The following is a 20,251-nucleotide window of genomic DNA, read 5'->3' as shown; positions in this document are numbered from 1 at the left end:
TTTAGTTTCTTGGATCATCCATACGGAAGATACAAATCTTACTCCCTCAATCTGAGGACACAGGGAGATCCAAACACGCACGATACTTCTTTTTTTTTCGGGTTGTGGGGAGAGGGGACGGAGTATTGCTCTGTTACCCACGCTGGAGTGCAGTGGCGTGATCTCAGCTCACTGCAACCTCTGCCTTCTGGGTTCAAGCCACCCCAGTAGCTGGGATTACGGGTGCCTGCCGCCATGCCCAGCTTATTTTTTGTATTTTTAGTAGAGATAGGGTTTCATCATATTGGCCAGGCTGATCTCGAGCTCTCCTGACCTCAAGTGATCTGCCCGCCTCAGCCTCCCAAAGTGCTGGGATTACCAGTGTGAGCTACCGTACCTGGCCATGCCTAAGAAGATCTAGAAACAGAAACTGGTAAATCCTGACCCCACTACACACATTATTTACTCATATCACAATTTGTTTCTCTTACAACTCAACCATTTGACAGACTAATGTGATGAATAAATAGAATTCTATAAAAGTGAGGCCAACATAAAAAGCAGCCTAAGATTGTTGAAGAAAACTCAAATGGTGGTCCATGAGACTGCCAAAGTTGAGAGGCAGTCTCAAACTTATGGGGGGGAAATACCCCTATGGTTCTAAAAATAAAAGCTTGTCACTCTTTACAAACTGTGATTTATCTCTTTGAGAGAATCTTGAACATGAAGTCATGCTATCAATGTTTATTCTAACAGTAGGCTAAATATTTGAGCATATTCCCCCAATAGTTCCAGAAATTATCTCCTTCCTAAAAAAAAAAAGTTTAAAACTTTAAATGGTGAGATAGTAAAGTGGTGTGGCAAGAGAAAAGTACTTTATTCGTGCACAATTTTTCGGTTCCATTCAAAATTACAGTACAAAAAAATTCCCTTGCTTGCTGAGTTTTTGTTACTTTTTACTTAAATATTTAGACTTAAGAAAAAAATAAAATTTAAAATCACTATTAATGGAAGCTTATATTCCTTATGAATAATACATGTATGCATATATGCACCTCTATATGAATCACTCAAAACAATTTCAAACATCGTTCTTTTTTGTATTTAAAATTGCCCTTTTAAATATTTAGAAGTTCCAGAGGTGGAGGCTTTAATGGAATTTTTCCCAGAGTAAATTTCTTGGATTGAAATTGTTCCAGTTCTTCTACTGTTAGTTTATCTCTCGGTGTGAATAACACATTATCTGTTGCAAAGATGCTGCTTGAGGCTGAGAGAGAAGTGGATATGCTGCTATTTCCAAAAGTGTCACTGGATGGCTTAGAAAAAGCAGTGTGAGAATGTGAGCCCGGACTACCAAAACCAGCCACAGAACTGCCACTTCCAAAGGCTGGGGTCACTGGAGCTCTAATAGAACCTGTTGCCAAGGAAGTTGGAAGTCCTGAAAATCCAGGTGATCCAAAGCTGGAAGCTGCAGGGCTTTTGAATGAAAATGATGCAGCCGATGTAACTTCAGGTTTCCCAAATCCAAAAGCTGGAGCAGAAGTAGAGACAGCTGAACTGGTAGAGGCTGCAGCTCCAAATGCTGGGGAACTCCCAAAACCAGCAGGGCTTCCAGAAGAGGCAGTGGCAAATCCAGAGTTTGTTTTAAAACTAAAGTTCTGAGCATTATCACTGCTGCTGTTATTGACTGGAAAGCCTAAAAAAACAAAACAAAACAAAAAAAATCTATTATAGTCAGAAAAATGTCACAATTATTTCCTCCCCCTATCTTTCTTTCTTATTTATGTCATGTTTCAGTATTGAGAAACTTACTGGAAGGATGAGATGAAAAAAGTAAAAATGAGAGGCTAGAACTACCCACTAAAGCCTGCTTGCTGCCTTTTCTACTAACAATCCCATTTTCACCTTGATTGACCTTCACCCAAGGAGAAACCACAGGGACTAGAGAATATAGACTTTCACTTTGGTTTCTACTTACCTCACCAGAGCTGCCACCTGAAGACAATGCTATGCTGTTAAACACAGTGGCAAGAAAGTTCTCAAAGGTGCTGCTATCATAGCTATGTACTTCTACAAAACTCCTGAAAAACCATTTCTAAAATGGACTTCTAAAGCTTAAGTGTCTTTCAAAGAACATGCCCAGTCTGGCCTCCCTTTCACAAATGTCTAATGAGCCAAATGCTTTGAGGTTCTATGATGGAAGGTTGTAGAATTTATGAAGGTAATTTAAAATGGTGATTCAGTCTTATAATTTGAAACCTATAAAATCTAATTTTTCTAAATCTGTTAAGTCCTGCATTACTTTATCACTTACCTGGCGACACAAATGTTGCTGCTTGACTACTGCCAAATCCAAATGCAGGTGCTGCTTGATTTACACCATCCTTTACATCAGAGAGCTGGAAAAAAAAAAAAAGTGTGCAAATAATAAAGTGCTTGATGAATAATGCTCCAGTATCTTTTCTATACATTTTATGGACAAATTCAATTTTTTAAAATGTGCATTAAAGGCTGGGTGTGGTGGCTCACACCTGTAATCCTAGCACTTTGGGAGGCTGAGGTGGTGAAGGGCTTGAGCCTATGAATCTGGGATGAGCCTCAGCAACACAGTGAGACCCCCATCTCTACAAAAAATTAGCCAGTGGTCCCAGCTATTTGGGAACCTGAGGTGGGACGATCACTTGAGCCTGGGAAAGCCTGGGTGACAAAGTAAGACTCTGACTCAAAAAAAGAACAGAAAAGAGAAGAAAAAAGTGCATTAAAAAAGGCAAAGTTAAATGCTTAACATGGAAAATGCCCATAATATGATGTTGAAAAGGATAAGATCTAATACTGTATAAACAGTATAATCACAACTAGTAATATGAATATGCATAAAAAATGTACATTAGTAAGTTAACAGTGATTGTCTCTGGCTGATGAATTACGGTTGATTTAAATTTTATTTATGCTTTTTTATACTTTCTAAATTCCTACAATGAGCAGGTATTATAATGAGAAAAATATTTTTAAATTCTTTTCAGTGTGTATAAGGTTAGATCTGCATTTATAGAGAAATCTAGATATTAGGTAAAAAGGACCTTTATAGAATACCCAGTCAACTCTAATACTCGAAATGAAGTAGATCCACTATTATATAATTAAAAGCTTATGACCAAACATCCATTAAACATTTCCCATTCCCTGAAAGTACTTTATGTTTTTGCTATTCTGTGCTCTAGAAATGTCTTTCATCTCTGCTTACTGAAATCTTAATCCTCCTTTCAAGGAACTTTGTACTTGTTCCTTCCTTCCAAGAAGACTTTCTTAATCATCCAAAGCAAACATAAGCGATTTCTTTCATTTGGAAGCCTCAAAAGCACTCTCTGGCCGGTGCGGTGGCTCACACCTGTAATCCCAGCACTTTGGGAGGCTGAGGCGGGCAGATCATGACATCAGGAGATTGAGAACATCCTGGCTAACACAGTGAAACCCCGTCTCTACTAAAAATACAAAAAAATTAGCCAGGCATGGTGGCAGGTGCCTGTAGTCCCAGCTACTCGGGAGGCTGAGGCCGGAGAATGGCGTGAACCCTGGAGGCAGAGCTTGCAGTGAGCCGAGACTGCGCCACTGCACTCCAGCCTGGGTGACAGAGCGAGACTCCATCTCAAAAAAGAAAAAAAAAAAAAAACCAAAAAATAACAACAAAAAAAATTTTTTTTTTTGAGACTGAAACCTCCACCTCCTGGGTTCAAGTGATTCTCCTGCCTCAGCCTCCTGAGTAGCTAAGATTACAGGCGTGTGCTACCATGCCTGGCTAATTTTTGTATTTTTAGTAGAGACCGGGTTTCAACACGTTGGTCAGGCTGGTCTTAAACTCCTGACCTCATAATCCGCCTGCCTCGGCCTCCCAAAGTGCTGGGATTACAGGCGTGAGCCACCGCGCCCAGCCCTCAAGAGCATTCTTTAAAGAATCAACTTTTTTTGAGGTATAGTCTAATATAATAAAATGCATCCATTTTTTGTATATATTTCAATGAGTTCTAACAAACTTGCAACCACCACAATCGAGATTCAAAACATTTCTGTTCCCTGAAAGTTCTTTTGTGTCCCTTTCCAGTCAACTCCCTCTCAACTCCTCGTCCCCGGCAACCACTCTATCTGCTTTCTATCACTACAAATGAGACTTGTCTTTTCCAGAGTTTCATACAAATGGCATCACACGGTCTACACTATTGGGTTTTTTTTTTTTTTTGGTCTGGCTTCTCTTCCTCAGTGTAATATTCATTAACAGGCAGATGATAAATTATAATATATCCATACAATGGGTTACCATTCAGCATAAAGAAGGCATGAACTACTGATACATGTTAAGTCAGCTATGGGTGGGTTGTCCCACATCCTCACCTATGGGGGGGCCCTGGGCAGCTAGCAAAGAGCAGGGACCTTCCAGCCCTGAGGGAAGTTCCACAGTTCTTTGGACTCAGTTATCCTTTCTCCATCAGCTCTCATCCATGGTGATGGTGGGCCACACAAGGACAGACTACTTCCAAGAGATCCTACTAAATTCAAATAGCATTACAACAACTAAAAGGTCAAAGAAATTAGCTTGCACAAGAGTCTAGTTATTCAGGAAGCACATATTTAAGAAAGGGGAGGGGTGTTGGGACTGTCAACCGTTCACTAAGCGTAGGGACACAGTACTCTCATATCCTTTATACAGAGTAGAAACCATCTGAGAAATTGGAAATATTAAAATTATAAAAGTGAATATCTGATTTTAAAATAAAATTCTTAAGAACTTTTTAATGGGTGTAGAAACATCATAACTTTATTTACAAGGATAATGAACTTGCTACAGTCAGGACCATAGATCTTTGGAGACAGGTGGGTATATATCTTCCAAAGGCATTTCTGTTTAAGACAAGGAACATACTGTGTTCTTCCGTCGCAAAATGATACATTACATTCTAAATGTGCATTCATATAATTGTTCAAAGTAATTTCTTTTTACATACAGATAACTTTAAATACTTGAATTTATATAACAGTTTGCCATTTTCAAAACTAGCACTACCAAAGTTAACAACTTTACTCTAAAAAGCTTTTAAAAGCATAACTGGCACGGTGGCTCACGCCTGTAATCCCAGCACTTTGGGAGGCCGAGACGGGCTGATCACGAGGTCCGGAGATCGAGACCATCCTGGCTAACACGGTGAAATCCCGTCTCTACTAAAAAATACAAAAAATTAGCCGGGCGAGGTGGCGGGCGCCTGTAGTCCCAGCTACTCGGGAGGCTGAGGCAGGAGAATGGCGTGAACCCGGGAGGCGGAGCTTGCAGTGAGCTGAGATCGCGCCACTGCACTCCAGCCTGGGCCACAAAGCCAGACTCCTTCTCAAAAAAAAAAAAAAAAAAAAAAGCATAACTATTTCTGCTTTTCTGAGCAAAGAACACAGAGAAAACTATTTCAAGACCTTGACTCTTAAGTGATGCTATTTTGGGAATGTGTGTATCATAATTCTTGACAGAAAATTTTTGTTTTGCTTTCCAAATCTAAAGTAAAATATCCTCTTCAAAAAACCAATAGGTAAGACACTTCCCTCAAGAAAACTCTCCCATACTCACCAAAGCTACTTTAGTTGATATATTTAGACTTTTCAGTTCATTTACCCTGTTCCGCCATTGATTTATTAAATGTTGGACAGAATTTAGCTGAAAAGGGAAGACAGAAAAATAACAGTTCAATATTGTATGTTTAAGTTAGTTTCTTCAATAAAAACTTCACATATTTCTTTGCCAAAATCACGAAAGGTTTATGTAACAGTTTTATGGCCCATGACTTGCAAAATTTGCATTGACTTGGCCTGTTTGTCAAAGATATTCCAGCTCCAGTTCCCTTTCCCTGTTCAACTCCTTGTATCATCTGGTTAATATCACAAGCATTTGGCAGCAGGTAGTTAGTTATATTTGGATGGGAGGTGAACACATGTACTAGTTGAAATGCATGATCATGACTGTAGAAACAGAAAAATACAGCATTTAAACTGCTTCCTTCAGGTACTCAACTTATTGTCAAGATTTTTATTTTTTTTGATATCTGATATATGAAGATGTTAATCTGTATTACAGACTGTATCTTATTTAACTTTGTTTTTCTAGCATTCATCACTGGATCTGTACCTAACAGGTGTTCAATAAATATCTGTCAAATGATAAAACGGTTTCATTTCGGGGACTGTTGGGTAATTTGTAATAAAAATAGTAATATTCCTAATTATTAAAGTAAAAATATACTATCATTTTAATAACCAACCAATTTCAATGAAAATAATATAGAAAAGAAAAACAGCCTTCTCCTGAAAAAAGATCATAGACTTCATCAGTTTTGCCAAAATACAAGCCACGATAAAGAAAGCAGTAATTAACAGCTCATCTGTTATTGCAGTAGATTAATAGGAAACAAACTTACATAACTCTGTAAGTTATTGCTGGTTAAGAAGTTATGGTATTCAAGCCTCAATTCCTCTGGTGAAATGTCTGTAAAACCTGAAGTGAGGAATCAATTGGAATCTTTAAAATAAATGCCAATAATTTTGATAGTAAAGCTACAGGTGCTAAACAAGAAAATATCTAATGTTGATTAGAAAATTTTCATAATCATAAGGAAGAAACTTAAAGCCTACACTCAATGTTTAATAAAGTGTAAAATTACAGTAAAATATAGTTGGTTATTTTGATCTTTAAATGGGGAAGATTTTCTAAAGATAGGTGGGGTAGAATGAACAACAAACACAAGAGAAAGATTTGACTACACTTATATTCAAACTTTTATTTAAAAAAATCTGCCAGAAAGTATAATAAGCAAAATTACAAGGCAAATTGTACACTAGGAAAATTGCAATTTTAACATATATGACAAGAGAAGAACTAATGCCCTAATGTATAAATAGCTCTTACAAATAAATGAGCAAAGTAAATGAATTTGGGCAAAGATAATGAACAGGCAATTCACACACACAAAAACAAAATAGTAAATAAATGAAAGTTAAATGCAACTTAAAATATAGATAAAATGCTTTACTTATCAGACTGGCAGAAATTTTAAAAGCTGGTATTTACTGTTGTTCCAAACGTGGTGAAATGTATCATTTCCTAAATTACTGCTAAGGGAATTAAAATGGTACAAGTTTTCTGGGAGGGATAATTATTAATAAGCATCACAAGCCTGAAAAACATTCATATCCTGTGACTTATACAATTTATAGGATTTAACCTTGGGAAATAGTTATATATGTAAACAAAGGTCACTACGTATAAGGGTGCTCATTGTAATATTTTTAGTACCAGAGACAAACTGAAAGCAAAAATTAGAATATAAAACTAGGGCCAGGCGCAGTAGCTCACACCTGTAGTCCTAGCACTTTGGGAGGCTGAGGCAGATGGATCACGAGGTCAGGAGATCGAGACCATCTTGGCTAATATGGTGAAATCCCATCTCTACTAAAAATACAAAACATTAGCCGGGCATGGTGGCATGCGCCTGTAATCCCAGCTACTTGGGAGGCTGAGGCAGGAGAATTGTTTGAACCTGGGAGGCAGAGGTGGCAGTCAGCTGAGATTGTGCCACTGCACTCCAGCCTGGGCAACAAAGTGAGACTCTGCCTCAAAAATAAATAAATAAATAAAACTAGATTACAGCTGGGCACCGTGGCTCATGCCTGTAGTCCCAGCACTTTGGGAGACCAAGGCCAGTGGATCACCTGAGGCCAGGAGTTCAAGACCAGCCTGGCCAACATGGCGAAACCCCATTTCTACTAAAAATACAAAAATTCGTTAGGCGTGTTGGCATATGCCTATAATCCGAGTGGCTCAGGAGACTGAGGCTGGAGAATCACTTGAACCCAGAAGGCGGAGGCTGTAGTGAGCTGAGATTGCGCCACTGCACTCCAGCCTGGGCAACAAGAGCGAAACTCTATCTCAAAAAAACAAAACAAAACAAAGAAAAACTAGATTACGATCCTAATTATATATATGTATATATATGTATAGGTATACATATATACACACATAGAACAACTTGTACATCCCTGTACAAGTGGACCCTTGCAGTTCTGCTCAAGAGCCAACTGTACACACAGCTGTACAGGGCCCACTTGTGCAGGAATTTTCTTCTGCCTCTGCCACTCCTGAGACAGCAAGACCAAACCCACCTATCCCTCTGCTATTCAACTTAAAGACAAGGATGAAGACTTTTATGATGATCCACTTCCACTATGTGAAGAATATGTTTTCTTTTCCTTATGATTTTCCTTTTTTTTTTTTTTTTTTTTTGAGATGAAGTCTTGCTCTGTTGCCCAAGTTGGAGTACAGTGGCGTGATCTCGGTTTACTGCAACCTCTGCCTCCCAGGTTCAGGCAATTCTCCTGCTGCGGCCTCCCCAGTAGCTGGGATTATAGGCATACACCACCAAACCCACCTAATTGTTTTTGTATCTTTAGTAGAGATGGGGTTTCACCACATTGGCGAGGCTGGTCTCGAACTCCTGACCTTGTGATCCGCCCACCTCGGCCTCCCAAAGTGCTGGGATTACAGGCGTGAGCCACCACGCCTGACCCCCTATGATTTTCTTAACATTTTCTTTTCTCTTACAGTAGGTTATTAGTAGTTAAGTTTTTGGGGAATCAAAACTTATATGTGGATTTTTGACTGCACAGAGGACCAGTGCCCCTAAACTCTATGTTGTTCAAGGGTCAATTGTATACATAAACAAGAAGTATGTTTGTGTGTGTATGTTTTGAAAGAAATATACTAAAATGTAGTAGTTATCTCTGTGATAACAGGTTATTTTTATTTTATTTATATATTTCTGTACTTTCCAAGTTTTCTAAAGCAAAAGCTGTAACCTGTTTTTTTTTTTTTATTTTAGAGACAGGGTCTCATTCCTGTCACTCAGGCTGGAGTGCAGTGGCTCATTGCCGCCTTGACTTCCTGGACTCAAGTGATCCTCCCATCTCAGCCTCCTGGGTAGCTGGGACTATAGGAATGTGCTACCACACCCTGGTAGAGACAGGGTTTCGCTATGTTGCCCAGGTTGGTCTCAAACTCTTGGGCTCAAGTGATCCACCTGCCTCAGCCTCCCAAAGCGCTAGGATTACAAGCATGAGCCACCACATCTGGTCCAAAACCTGTAACTTTTATAATTGGGCAAACTTACTAAGAAAGGCAAAAAATGTTCAAGATATTTTCTACAAAGAATTCCTTGTAACCCAGTTATTATTAACTCGAAGGACACCTGCTTCAGAATAAAGGAAAGACTAAATGTTCAAAGCAGAACCCTGGATTCCTTCTAATGACTTGTCTTCCCCATCTTTACTGACGCCTCAAGCCAAAAAACCCTAGGAATCACCTTGGATTTCTCTTTCCCTATACCTAATTAATCAGTATCCTGCCAGTTCAAGCTCCAACAGAGAACCCAAATATGACCAATTCTGTCTTCACTGCTATGAACTCTAGTCACAAGCAGCAACATCTTCTGTCTCCCTATCTCTACTTTTGCCTCTGCTCCCAACAGACCTTTGTTATCCCCCTCACACAGCATGTTGAGTTAGCTTTTCCTAATCAGATCACGTCCCTCTTTTGCTTAAAGTTCTTCATGGCTGCCTGCCCAGTGCAATTAGGCCCAACATGATCTGGCCCCTGGCTATCTCTCTGGCCCTACTGTCATATTACTTTCCCTTGTTTACTCTCCTCCAGTAATTCAGGCCTCACTAGTCTGTAAACACTGCCAACCTTGTTCTTACCTCAGGGCCTTTGCAATAGCTAGTCCTACTGCCAGGAATGTTTTCCCCAAATCTTCCCGTAACTGATACCCTCTCTTTATGCAGGACTCATTCCCAATACTGCCTCCCAGGAATAGATAACCACTCTATCTAAAGGAACATTGTTCCCCTAATTGCCTCCTATTCCTTTCAGCCAAGCTCAACCAGAATTCCTTATCTGAACCACAGAACACAGAAAATGATTTGAGTGACAATTTTCTCAAGTCTTGCAAAATGGGGCAAAAGTAGTATCATTCTATTATAGCTGCATAGAAAAAGTTAATTTATTAATACAATGGATCAATGCTACATGCATGATAAACCAGTGGATTTTAATATAATACCACAAAAGGAGAGAAGTACGCAAACTTTTGGTCTCAGGACTCCTTTACATTCTTAAAAATCATTAAGGACCCCAAAGAATGTTTGTTTACATGGGTTACTTACATTGATAATTACAACATTCTAAATGAAAACTGAGAAACTTAGTATTAATTTACTTAAAAGAAACCAATTACCTATCTACATAAATGAAAAAGCTATTTTCCAAAACAAAAAATGAAAATTTAGTAAGATGAATAGCCTTGCTTTATGTTTATACATCTCTTAATGTTTGGCTTAATAGAAGACTGTTGGATTCTTATATATGTTTCTGCATTCATTCTGTTGCAATATGTTGTTCTGACTGAAGTGTATGCAGAAAACGGGCACTCACACAGACACGTATTGGAAAAGGAAGACTTAAATGGCTTTTTCAAATAACTGTGGACATTTTTCTTTGATACTACACCAAAACTTGACAGTGGTAGTTTCTTTTTTTTTTTTTTTTTTTGAGGCGGAGTCTTGCTCTGTCGCCGGGGCTGGAGTGCAGTGGCCGGATCTCAGCTCACTGCAAGCTCCGCCTCCCGGGTTCACGCCATTCTCCTGCCTCAGCCTCCCGAGTAGCTGGGACTACAGACGCCCGCCACCTCGCCCGGCTAGTTTTTTGTATTTTTTAGTAGAGACGGGGTTTCACAGTGTTTGCCAGGATGGTCTCGATCTCCTGACCTCGTGATCCGCCCGTCTCGGCCTCCCAAAGTGCTGGGACTACAGGCTTGAGCCACCGCGCCCGGCCAGTAGTTTCTTAAAAGTTAACCATAACACAGACTCAAGCCATACTAATGAACTTTTTGTGGTATATTAAAATCCATTGGTTTACCATGCATGTAGAAAGGACTTTCAGCCATGCATAATTTTGTAATCTCACACATAAGTCATTTGAAAAATGCCAGTTCACCGAGTTATGCAGAACTTCCAAACATTGGCATGTTATTACACAACATAAAAAAAAATTTTTTTTTTTTTTTTTTTGAGACAGTTTCACTCTGTCACCCAGGCTGGAATGCAGTGGCACAATCTCGGCTCACTGCAAGCTCCGCCTCCCAGGTTCACACTATTTTCCTGCCTCAGCCTCCTGAGTAGCTGGGACTACAGGTGCCCGCCACAACATCTGGCTAATTTTTTGTATTTTTTAGTAGAGACAGGGTTTCACTGTGTTAGCCAGGATGGTCTCCATCTCCTGACCTCATGATCCGCCCACTTTGGCCTCCCAAAGTGCTGGGATTACAGGCGTGAGCGACCGCACACGGCCAAAAAATTTTTTTAAAGAGACAGGGTCTCACTCTGTCAACCAGGCTGGAGTGTGGAGGCACCATCAGAACTCATCATAACTTTGAACTCTTGAACTCAAGTGATCCCCCCACCTCAGCCTCCAGAGTAGCTAAGACTCTTGGCATATGCCATCATACTCAGGCTAATTTTTCTATTTTTTGTAGAGACAGGGTCTTGTTATGTTTTCCAGGGGGGTCTCAAACTCCTGGCTTCAAGCCATCCTCCTACCTCAGCCTCCAAAAACACTGGGATGACAGGCATGAGCTGCTGTGTGTGGCCCTCACATTTGTGAATGTTGCCATCCGTTTCATCAGAAGAGATTTTAAGTATTGAGAAGTCATCATGTTCATGATGACAAAAAAGTTTTCTGTAATTCCAATTTTTGCTTGAAAGTTTTAATTTTTTTCTTTGGCAATAAACACTATCAACTGTTTTCTTCTAAATAACCATAGTTGTCATTCCTTTCAAATAAACACTGTCTTTGAAAAAAGTGGCTAGCTCAGTCCAACATGAACAATCACACAAGATAACCATCACACTTGGGCATGGGGCAGACACACTTTGTATGTGCTCCCCATTTTGTCACACAGAATACTAAAAAGGTGTGTACTCAGGGTCAAGGGTTAACAAAATTAATAATTTTTATGTCTTCTTAAAGGAAGTTCTTAAGTTCAAATGGCATTAAACTTTTTTTTATTGTGATATCTACTAGTAATTTATTGCCTCTGCCTTGATTCATGCTAAGATACAAGTAGTTCTACTCATCAATGCTTTTGCACCAACAGTGCAAATGTCACCACAGTGAAAAATGGCAATTAATCACTTCGTATTATTAGAAAATATTTTTGAACTTTGGCAACTCCTAAAAGGGCCTCAGGGATAAAGTTGCCAGATTCAGCAAATAAAAATACAGGATGCCCAGTTAAATTTGAATTTCAGATATACAATAAATACTTTTTTTAGTATAATGTGCCTCAAATATTACATGGGATGTACACATATTAAAAATACTGTTTGTTTATCTGAAGTTTAAATATAACTGGATGTCCCATATTTTATCTGGCAACCGTATTCAGGAATCCACATTTTGAGAACCACTGCTTTAGGGCAACAGGCATTAGGTTCAATTTGGAATGGATTAATACTCAAGTACTAATACTTAAGCTGATTAAGGGCTTAATACTTTGTTGTTTCTCTATAGAAAATATCATTATCTGAAATCATCTTAGTTTATTTGCAGCACTTATTGTCTTCCTCCCTCAAGAATGTAAGATTCATAAGGAAGGGATCTTGTCTGTCTTGCTCATCACTATATTCCTAGCACTTAGCACAAAAGAAATTCAGTAATTATTTGTTAAATGGACAAATAAATAAATAAGAAGCGTTGCAATGCAAATGCTCACAGAAAATGAGCAACTAGAACTGAGATAGAGGAAAGATCCCAAGGTTCTGCGATATTGATTGCAAGGGCTCCCATCTGCAAGGTACCCACTGCTTCCTCAAAAGGATGGAGGCCCAGGAACACCTAGAGTGGGCTTGGAAAAGCCTGGTGGTGTAGGTTTCAGCCCAGAAAAGGCTTAGGGACTACGGACCAAAAAAAAAAAAAAAAAAAAAGAGAGAGAAGAATATTCTAAAGCAAATGCTATTTCAGGCCCCAGACCAGGTGTGGTGGCTCACACCTGTAATCTCAGCACTTTGGGAGGCCATGGCAGGCAGATCAGCTGAGGTCAGGAGTTTGAGACCAGCCTGGCCAACATGGCGAAACCCCGTCTCTACTAAAAATACAAAAATTAGCCGGGTGTGGTGGCAGGCACCTGTAATGCCAGCTATTCAGGAGGCTGAGGCAGGAGAATCACTTGAACCTGGGAGGCAGAGGTCACAGTGAGCCGAGATCGCATCACTGCACTCCAGCCTGGGGGACAAGAGTGAAACTCTGTCTCAAAAAAAAAAAAAAAAAATTGTTATCCCTGTAGCCTGGCTAAGCCTCCTCACATTTAAACATTATTTCCAGAACGGGTCTCCACACAACTATTCTTAGAAGGAAAGATAGGGAAGAAAGAACAGAACCAGGCAGCCAAGGCCTTAATGACAGGCAGGATGTGACTCTTCTATTCACTACAGGAAGCTAAGAGGTTCCAAAGTTGTATATACAGGGAATCAAGAATGTAGAGTCTCTTCCTGGGCTTTATTTAAATGTTTTCTCCCAAGAACTACATGTCTTAAAAGACTATATTCTCCAATCTTAATCTCTAAATTATGAAGTTTGGCTAGAATACTCAAATACTTTAAACAATGTCCAAACTCTCCTACTTGTAGCTAAGTTGGTGGTTGATTATTTGGCATTCTTTTAGTTTTAGAAAATAATAGTTTTAGAACATATTTTTTAAATGCACAATTTTTCAGTTACCTGAAATATTAGGTTTCTTTTTCACTGGTGAATAAACAGAAAACATCCACTGCCCTGATGATTCCCAAACCTCCATATCTTTTACAATTCCTTCCCTGCAAAAAAGAAAAAACAAACAAAAAAGAGTAAAGGATCTTCTTAGCTGCTTGGTGAAATTTATTATTAATGGTTTTCCACAACTGAAAATTTAAATTCTAGTAAATACATAGTTCAAAATCTTTTCCATTATATTTTCTGAAGAGTGTTCTTTAAAGCACAAGTTTATAGAAGTGTGAACTATATTTCATGGTTACAAATGGTATTATAATGTCAGAGAAGTTAATGAGTTTGATTTTCCAATACACTGACCCATTAACCAATATACTTACATAAATACTATCACAGATACCATACTTTTTTTAGGAATTAAAATCTAAAATAGTAACTTTAATCTTTCTTTGTTAATTATCACAAACATCAATAATCATTTAACTGGAAAGAACAAAGTACCACTTACGTGATACAGAATCATAATATTTTAAAAGTGGGGTATAGGACTTCAGAGATCATTTTATCTAATTCTCACATTTTGCAACAGGGGAAACAGACCCACATCTATACAACTAATCTGTGGTAATGCTGTGGGTAGATTCGGCTGTAAATTAAAGTTTCTTCCTACTTAGATTATGTCAATAAAAGGAGAATTATCACAGAGAAAACTGTATTAAATTTAGGACTGTAACAAATGCAGAAAGTAAGGTTTTGTTTGTTCATTTACTTAAAAAAAATCGGCTGTATATGGTACATGGCTCAAAATATCTACAACTGGTTCTGATTTAATTAGAAGTAAAAGACTAACCAGTTACATTTAAATTCCATCCTGGTCACCATGAGTTGAGGGAACATTACAGATAGCCAAGCATTGTTTTGACACCAGCCATAAATTTTACCATAAATATTCTCAAGAAATGTCATGTAACTACCTCACAATAAATGTAGGAAATCAAATGAGATCAGTTCGAATAGGATAATCCAAGTAAAAGTTTTAGAAAGAAATAAGATATGTGACTGGGTATGGTGGCTCATGCCTATAATCACAGCACTTTGGGAGGCTGAGGCAGGCAGATCACTTGAGGTCAAGAGTTCAAGACCAACCTGGCCAACATGGTGAAACCCAATCTCTACTAAAAACACAAAACATGAGCTTGGCGTGGTGTCAGGCACCTGTAATACCAGCTACTTGGGAGGCTGAGGCAGGAGAATGGCTTGAGCCTAGAAGGTGGAGGCTGCAGTGAGCTGAGATTGCACCACTGCACTCTAGCCTGGGCAACAGAGCGAGACTCTGTCTCTAGATAAATAAATAGAGAGAGAGAGACAGAGATGGTATAAGTGACCTCCAAGTTTACAAGTTGTTCTAAATTACATCACACTTTGTAAAGGACTTGTAAGTTAGAATGAACTTAAGGAGGACTAATCTCAGAAAGATATTCACAATATAGTGTTATCAACACAAAGTGGAAAAAGCATAATTATCCCTAGGAAGGCACTCTACTATTATAGAAAGATAATATATTTTTAAGTGAAATAAAGTTTAGGATAATACATAGCAAAAAAGTGGCTATCTATGAGTGATAGGATTGTGGGTGACTTCTTTTTTTTGCTTACTCTGATTTAAAAATAATACATTATTTCTTTTTTTAAAGAAAATATTGTATTATGAAAAGATGTTACAAAAAAAGAGAAAACAAAATACAAACATTGTAGGTGCTTTTGAAAAAACATAAGCAAATGGATAGTAATTTTCCTGAAAGCTTTCACTTACAGAAGTTTCTTTTCATCTTTCTGCTCATCAGGACTAAGTGAAGCAAATGGGTTCTCAGACAATCCAAAGCCTTCTTTCCTGTTAGTTGAAGCTCCAGAATCAAAAGAACCGAAAGATGGCTTTTCTTGATCTCTGCTGCCCCCCCATGGTGTGGATTTGGAGAAATTGGATGGCTGGATGACACTGGAGTATCTCTGGCTAGTGGTATTCCATCCACGTCTATTATTACCTAAAATAAACAATAAAACAAAATAATTTTACTTGCAACTTTTTTTATTTTATTTTATTTTATTTTATTTTAATTTTTTTTTTTTTTGAGACAGAGTCTCGCTCTGTCGCCCAGGCTGCAGTGCAGTGGCCGGATCTCAGCTCACTGCAAGCTCCGCCTCCCGGGTTCACGCCATTCTCCTGCCTCAGCCTCCCGAGTAGCTGGGACTACAGGCATCCGCCACCTCGCCTGGCTAGTTTTTTGTACTTTTTTAGTAGAGATGGGGTTTCACCGTGTTCGCCAGGATGGTCTCGATCTCCTGACCTCGTGATCCGCCCGTCTCGGCCTCCCAAAGTGCTGGGATTACAGGCTTGAGCCACCGTGCCCGGCCTTATTTTCTTTTTAATTGAGATAGGGTCTCACTCTGTTGCCCAGGGTGGAGGACAGTGGCATGATCTTGGCTCACTGTAACCTCAACCTCCCAGGTTCAATCAATCCTCCCACCTCAGCCTCCTGAGTAGCTGGGACCACAGGGGTTTTTTGCACACCACCATGTCTGGCTAATTGTTGTACTTTTTGTAGAGACAGAGTCTTGCCATATTGCCTGGGCTGGTCTCGAATTCCTGGGCTCAAGTGATCCAGCCGCCGTGGCCTCCCAAAGTGCTGGGATTACAGGCATGAGCTACTGTGCCCAGCAACTGTTCTTTTAAATCTCAAAAATCTTCATATCTTAGTATGTCTAGACATTATAGAAAGATTCAACAAGCACTACATTTAAACTCATTTTAAATGACAATCTCTTCATTTTTTATTTACAGACAGTAGTTAGGTTGTAATATCAACAAATCATATAGTGGCCAATTGCATTTGAGATTCAGAAGAAAATAATATAGAAAATGATATTTTACTAAATTCAGCTGACAAAGCTTATTAAATAAACAACTGCTTGATAGTTAAGTTGACAGAAGGCATGCATCATAAATCATAAACTCCTTCAGGATAAAAACTTGTGTTTTTATCATTCTTTGCTCCCCCACCAGGCCCTATACTGTAGTAAAGGCTGAAAAATGGACATTGAATTGGTTTCTTGAATATGAAAGATTAGATTCTACCCTCTGTTTTTGGACAGATGCTTAAGTCTATTTGATGCAGTCTTCTCTCTGGGCAAACACCTACACACCTATTTTCACAGAGAGATTTTACATGGTATTTACATGTGAACAAAATGCATGTAGTTCCTCTATGAGTAGCTTTCCATTATTTCATAAATATCATTGTGAGTCAAAAAGATTATCTCCTCTCTTTACATATTGGTTTTGTTTTTTAAAATCACTTTAGCAATCTCATTTACTCATCACTTTCTTTTTGGGGCCAAGATTAAGGTAATTCATCTCGTTTCTGACTGAATTAGGAGATAAGCCATTAAATATATGAAAAGTTGGAATGACAAACATGCCCAGTTGTGAAAGTTCATCCTGCAACTCTAAACTACCCTAACAACAACAACAAAAAAAAGTGGAGATTGCTAGACCAGATCCTTCAAGTAGGAGTTAATGGTATCTTCTTCTAAAGTTCCAAATTTCACCGGGGTATGATATAACTGAAGAAACTCACTTCCTCCTTTTTTTTTTTTTTACTATTGCTTTTGTTCTTCATACTTATAATTCCAGAAACATTCATTTGTTTCTGGGAGCTAAATACAAAGTTTGTCTGCTAAATTTTGTTTACACTCACATTCCTCAGACCTGAGTCCTAATTTTTGGTTTTAAATATTTCACTAAATTGTGGATGAAATAAAAGGACTGTCTTCCCTTAAGTGGGATCAGACGTGAAACCATCAAGCAATACAAGGTTTAAAGGTGAGACATAGCCTGCCGCAGTCGCTCACGCCTGTAATCCCAGCACTTTGAAAGACCGAAGCGGGCGGATCACCTGAGTTCACGAGTTCGAGACCACTCTGGCCAACATGGCAAAATCCTGTCTCTCCTAAGAATACAAAACTTATCAAGGGCATTGTGGCGGGCACCCGTAATCCCAGCTACTCGGGAGGTTGAGGCGTGGGAATCGCTTGAGCCTGGGAGGCCGAGGTTGCAGTGAGCTGCCTGACAGGGCAAGACGCTGTCTCAAAAATAACATAACATAACATAACATAACATAACATAACATAAGATGAGATGAAGAGCCCTAAAGGAGGGGAGGGAAGGGAGACAGCACTTAATTATTAACCCGATCTTTAAAATCTTGTGTTGTTCTAAGGTTTCACGTCTAATCTCTCCTTTCTTAAGATAGAAAGCTTTGACAATGATCTAGGCCCAGGGATTAGATTAATGAGGCCCCCACATCCCCTTTCCTCATCTCCCGGAGAGTTAACTGGACTTCCCACCTTCCCAATTTCACCCCAAATTTATGAGCAGGTGCATTTTTTCTGCGGTATGGCTCTACAGGTTTTATTAGATTTTCTTTCTTTCTTTTTTTTTGAGACAGAGTCTCGCTCTGTCGCCCAGACTGGAGTTGGGTGGCGCGATCTCGGCCCACTGCCACCTTCACCTCCCGGGTTCAAGCGATTCTCCTGCCTCAGCCTCCTGAGTAGCAGGGATTACGGGCGCGCGCCACCACGCCCGGCTAATTTTTTTTTGGTAGTTTTAGTAGAGACGGGGTTTCACCATGTTGGTCAGGCTGGTCTTGAACTCCTGACCTCGTGATCCGCCCGCCTCGGCCTGCCAAAGTGCTGGGATTACAGGCGTGAGCCACCGCACCTGGCTGGTTTTATTAGATTTTCAAAGAAGTCCACGACTTATCCAAAATGAAGTCCTGATTCTGACCCAAGCTGCTAGCCTCACCCTCGAAAAAACAACTTAGTAAAAATTATATTCAATTACGGCATTTACCTACAAGGTAGTTTCGATAGTTACTTCCGATTTAAAAACTCAGTTTCGCAAACGCATCCAGGCCCAAACCCAGGTCCTCTGAAGCTCAATAAAAACGGACCACATGAATAATATGTAGATAAAACCCTCGGTTTAAAAACGTTGTGCAGGGCACAGTGGGGACGGCAAGGCCGCGACGCGGGCACGTTGGGGTCACCAGCACTGGGACACAGGCGGGGGTCCCCGCCAGCGGGCCCTTCACGGCTCGGTTACCGCGGAGGATTCAGAGGAGAATCACCTGAAGACTGCTGCTGCGGTTGCTGCCGTCCTCCTCCTGCACCCCTGGCACCAGGATGTTCGTTCCAGCACCGATCTCCAAAACGGCACCGGCCTTGAAGGAAGAATTGACAAATGGCCATTGCAACGGCGCTGCCGACGGAGGGGTCTTCGGTCGGCACCGATGCCAGTTACTGGGCAGAGAGCCCCAGGCAACCTCCGAGCCCGGCCGGGCTATTGTGACGTCATCTTCTCGCGCCGGGGAAAGCCTTTTTCCGCCTGTCTCACCCCCGAGTGCCATGAGACGCGTGGACTTGAGCCAATAAGATTTGAGAAGAGCGGACCGCTCTGACGCTTGAGTGTGTCCTGGGAAGGCGGGATGCTTGAACGGTTACGTGAAGACCGGAGGGGCGTTTGACCCCGGTGCAGGGCCTCGGACTACAGGAAGGCTTGAGGTCCAAAATGAGGGGAAAGCGGAGCAAGCAAACTCACAACTTCAGCAAGGCCCCGAGACGAGACTTAGCTATGATTTGCGAGACCGAGTCGTTCTTGCTAAGACAGTAAAACTTAGCTCGGGTTGAGAAAGTAACAAAATACCCAGCCTTTCATCTGGATGGATAACAGAGTCAAATAAAGCCAGACGTGACATTAAGAGGAAACAATGTTTCTTTTAGGACATACTGCAAGAGAGAAGTATTACCCCTTTGAGTGAGCAGTACATTCTTACTACATACTGGGAAACCTTGTTCTTTCAAGTCCACATAAATGTTGCTGTTTGAAATTATATCAGAACCAGTGAAACGTCCATCCTAGGATCTAAGTCTCTCTGACGCAGAGAAGCAGCCTCAATTTCTACCTAGGTGTGGAGCTTCATTCATATAAACGGTTTCTGAAAACATTCTATATTTTTTTAACTTTGCAGTTTCCAAGGAAACATGCCCTACATTCAATTCTCGTCCAGACCTGATGTTAATGCCTTTACACACAGCTATGTTTTGAGATTTCATTTAAATTTCACCTAAACTTCACTCTCCTTGCCAAAACATACAATAACTACCTTTTATTTTGTATGGTGAGACACCCCACAGCTCCTCTGGTGTGCAGTCTTCTTGATTGCAATAAGTCAATAAATCTGACTTTGTTGGCTTACAGGTTTGTGCTGGTGGTTTTAGGATTATTGGGCTGGGAGTGAGCCATCATTCTTGTTCATGTAATTTGTTTGGATTTTGAAGACAGAATCTACAGGACGGGAACTACTTGTCCAA

The 20,251-nt window shown here is 40.0% G+C and overlaps 1 protein-coding gene across 4 annotated transcripts; it reads right to left on the bottom strand.

Moving 5' to 3' along the window:
* Positions 1-832: 832 nt before the first annotated feature.
* Positions 833-19,659, bottom strand: NUP42 (nucleoporin 42). Of its 4 annotated transcripts, XM_033193052.1 has the most exons (8): positions 19,009-19,658; positions 15,636-15,864; positions 13,835-13,929; positions 6,429-6,505; positions 5,585-5,671; positions 4,798-4,872; positions 2,294-2,378; positions 836-1,675 (listed from the first exon to the last, which is right to left on the bottom strand). In XM_033193052.1, exons 1-8 carry the CDS (start codon positions 19,127-19,129, stop codon positions 1,098-1,100), a joined length of 1,347 nt encoding a protein of 448 aa, XP_033048943.1. In that variant the 5' UTR covers positions 19,130-19,658; the 3' UTR covers positions 836-1,097. The 4 variants fall into 4 exon arrangements, with proteins under 4 accessions (XP_033048941.1, XP_033048940.1, XP_033048942.1 ...); XM_033193050.1 differs by lacking the exon at positions 4,798-4,872 and having other exon boundaries at positions 833-1,675; positions 18,732-19,659; XM_033193049.1 differs by lacking the exon at positions 4,798-4,872 and having other exon boundaries at positions 833-1,675; positions 19,009-19,652.
* Between the last annotated feature and the right edge of the window lie 592 nt (positions 19,660-20,251).

The sequence above is a fragment of the Trachypithecus francoisi genome, unplaced genomic scaffold (genome assembly GCF_009764315.1).
Source record: "Trachypithecus francoisi isolate TF-2019V2 unplaced genomic scaffold, Tfra_2.0 Lachesis_group4, whole genome shotgun sequence".
In the NCBI taxonomy this organism is placed as follows: domain Eukaryota; kingdom Metazoa; phylum Chordata; class Mammalia; order Primates; family Cercopithecidae; genus Trachypithecus; species Trachypithecus francoisi.
The sequence above is the reverse complement of the archived record's forward strand: the minus strand, read 5'-3'. Positions and strand labels throughout refer to the sequence as shown.

What these genes read in the sequence shown, in the direction of transcription:
- NUP42 (XM_033193052.1), bottom strand. Translation starts at nt 19,129, where the DNA reads ATGGCCATTTGTCAATTCTTCCTTCAAGGCCGGTGCCGTTTTGGAGAT. An exon ending in ACCGCAGCAGCAGTCTTCAG is followed by an intron (nt 15,865 to 19,008) that starts GTGATTCTCCTC and finishes TGTTTATTTTAG; the next exon opens with GTAATAATAGACGTGGATGG. An exon ending in AAAGAAACCTAATATTTCAG is followed by an intron (nt 6,506 to 13,834) that starts GTAACTGAAAAA and finishes TCCTCACTTCAG; the next exon opens with GTTTTACAGACATTTCACCA.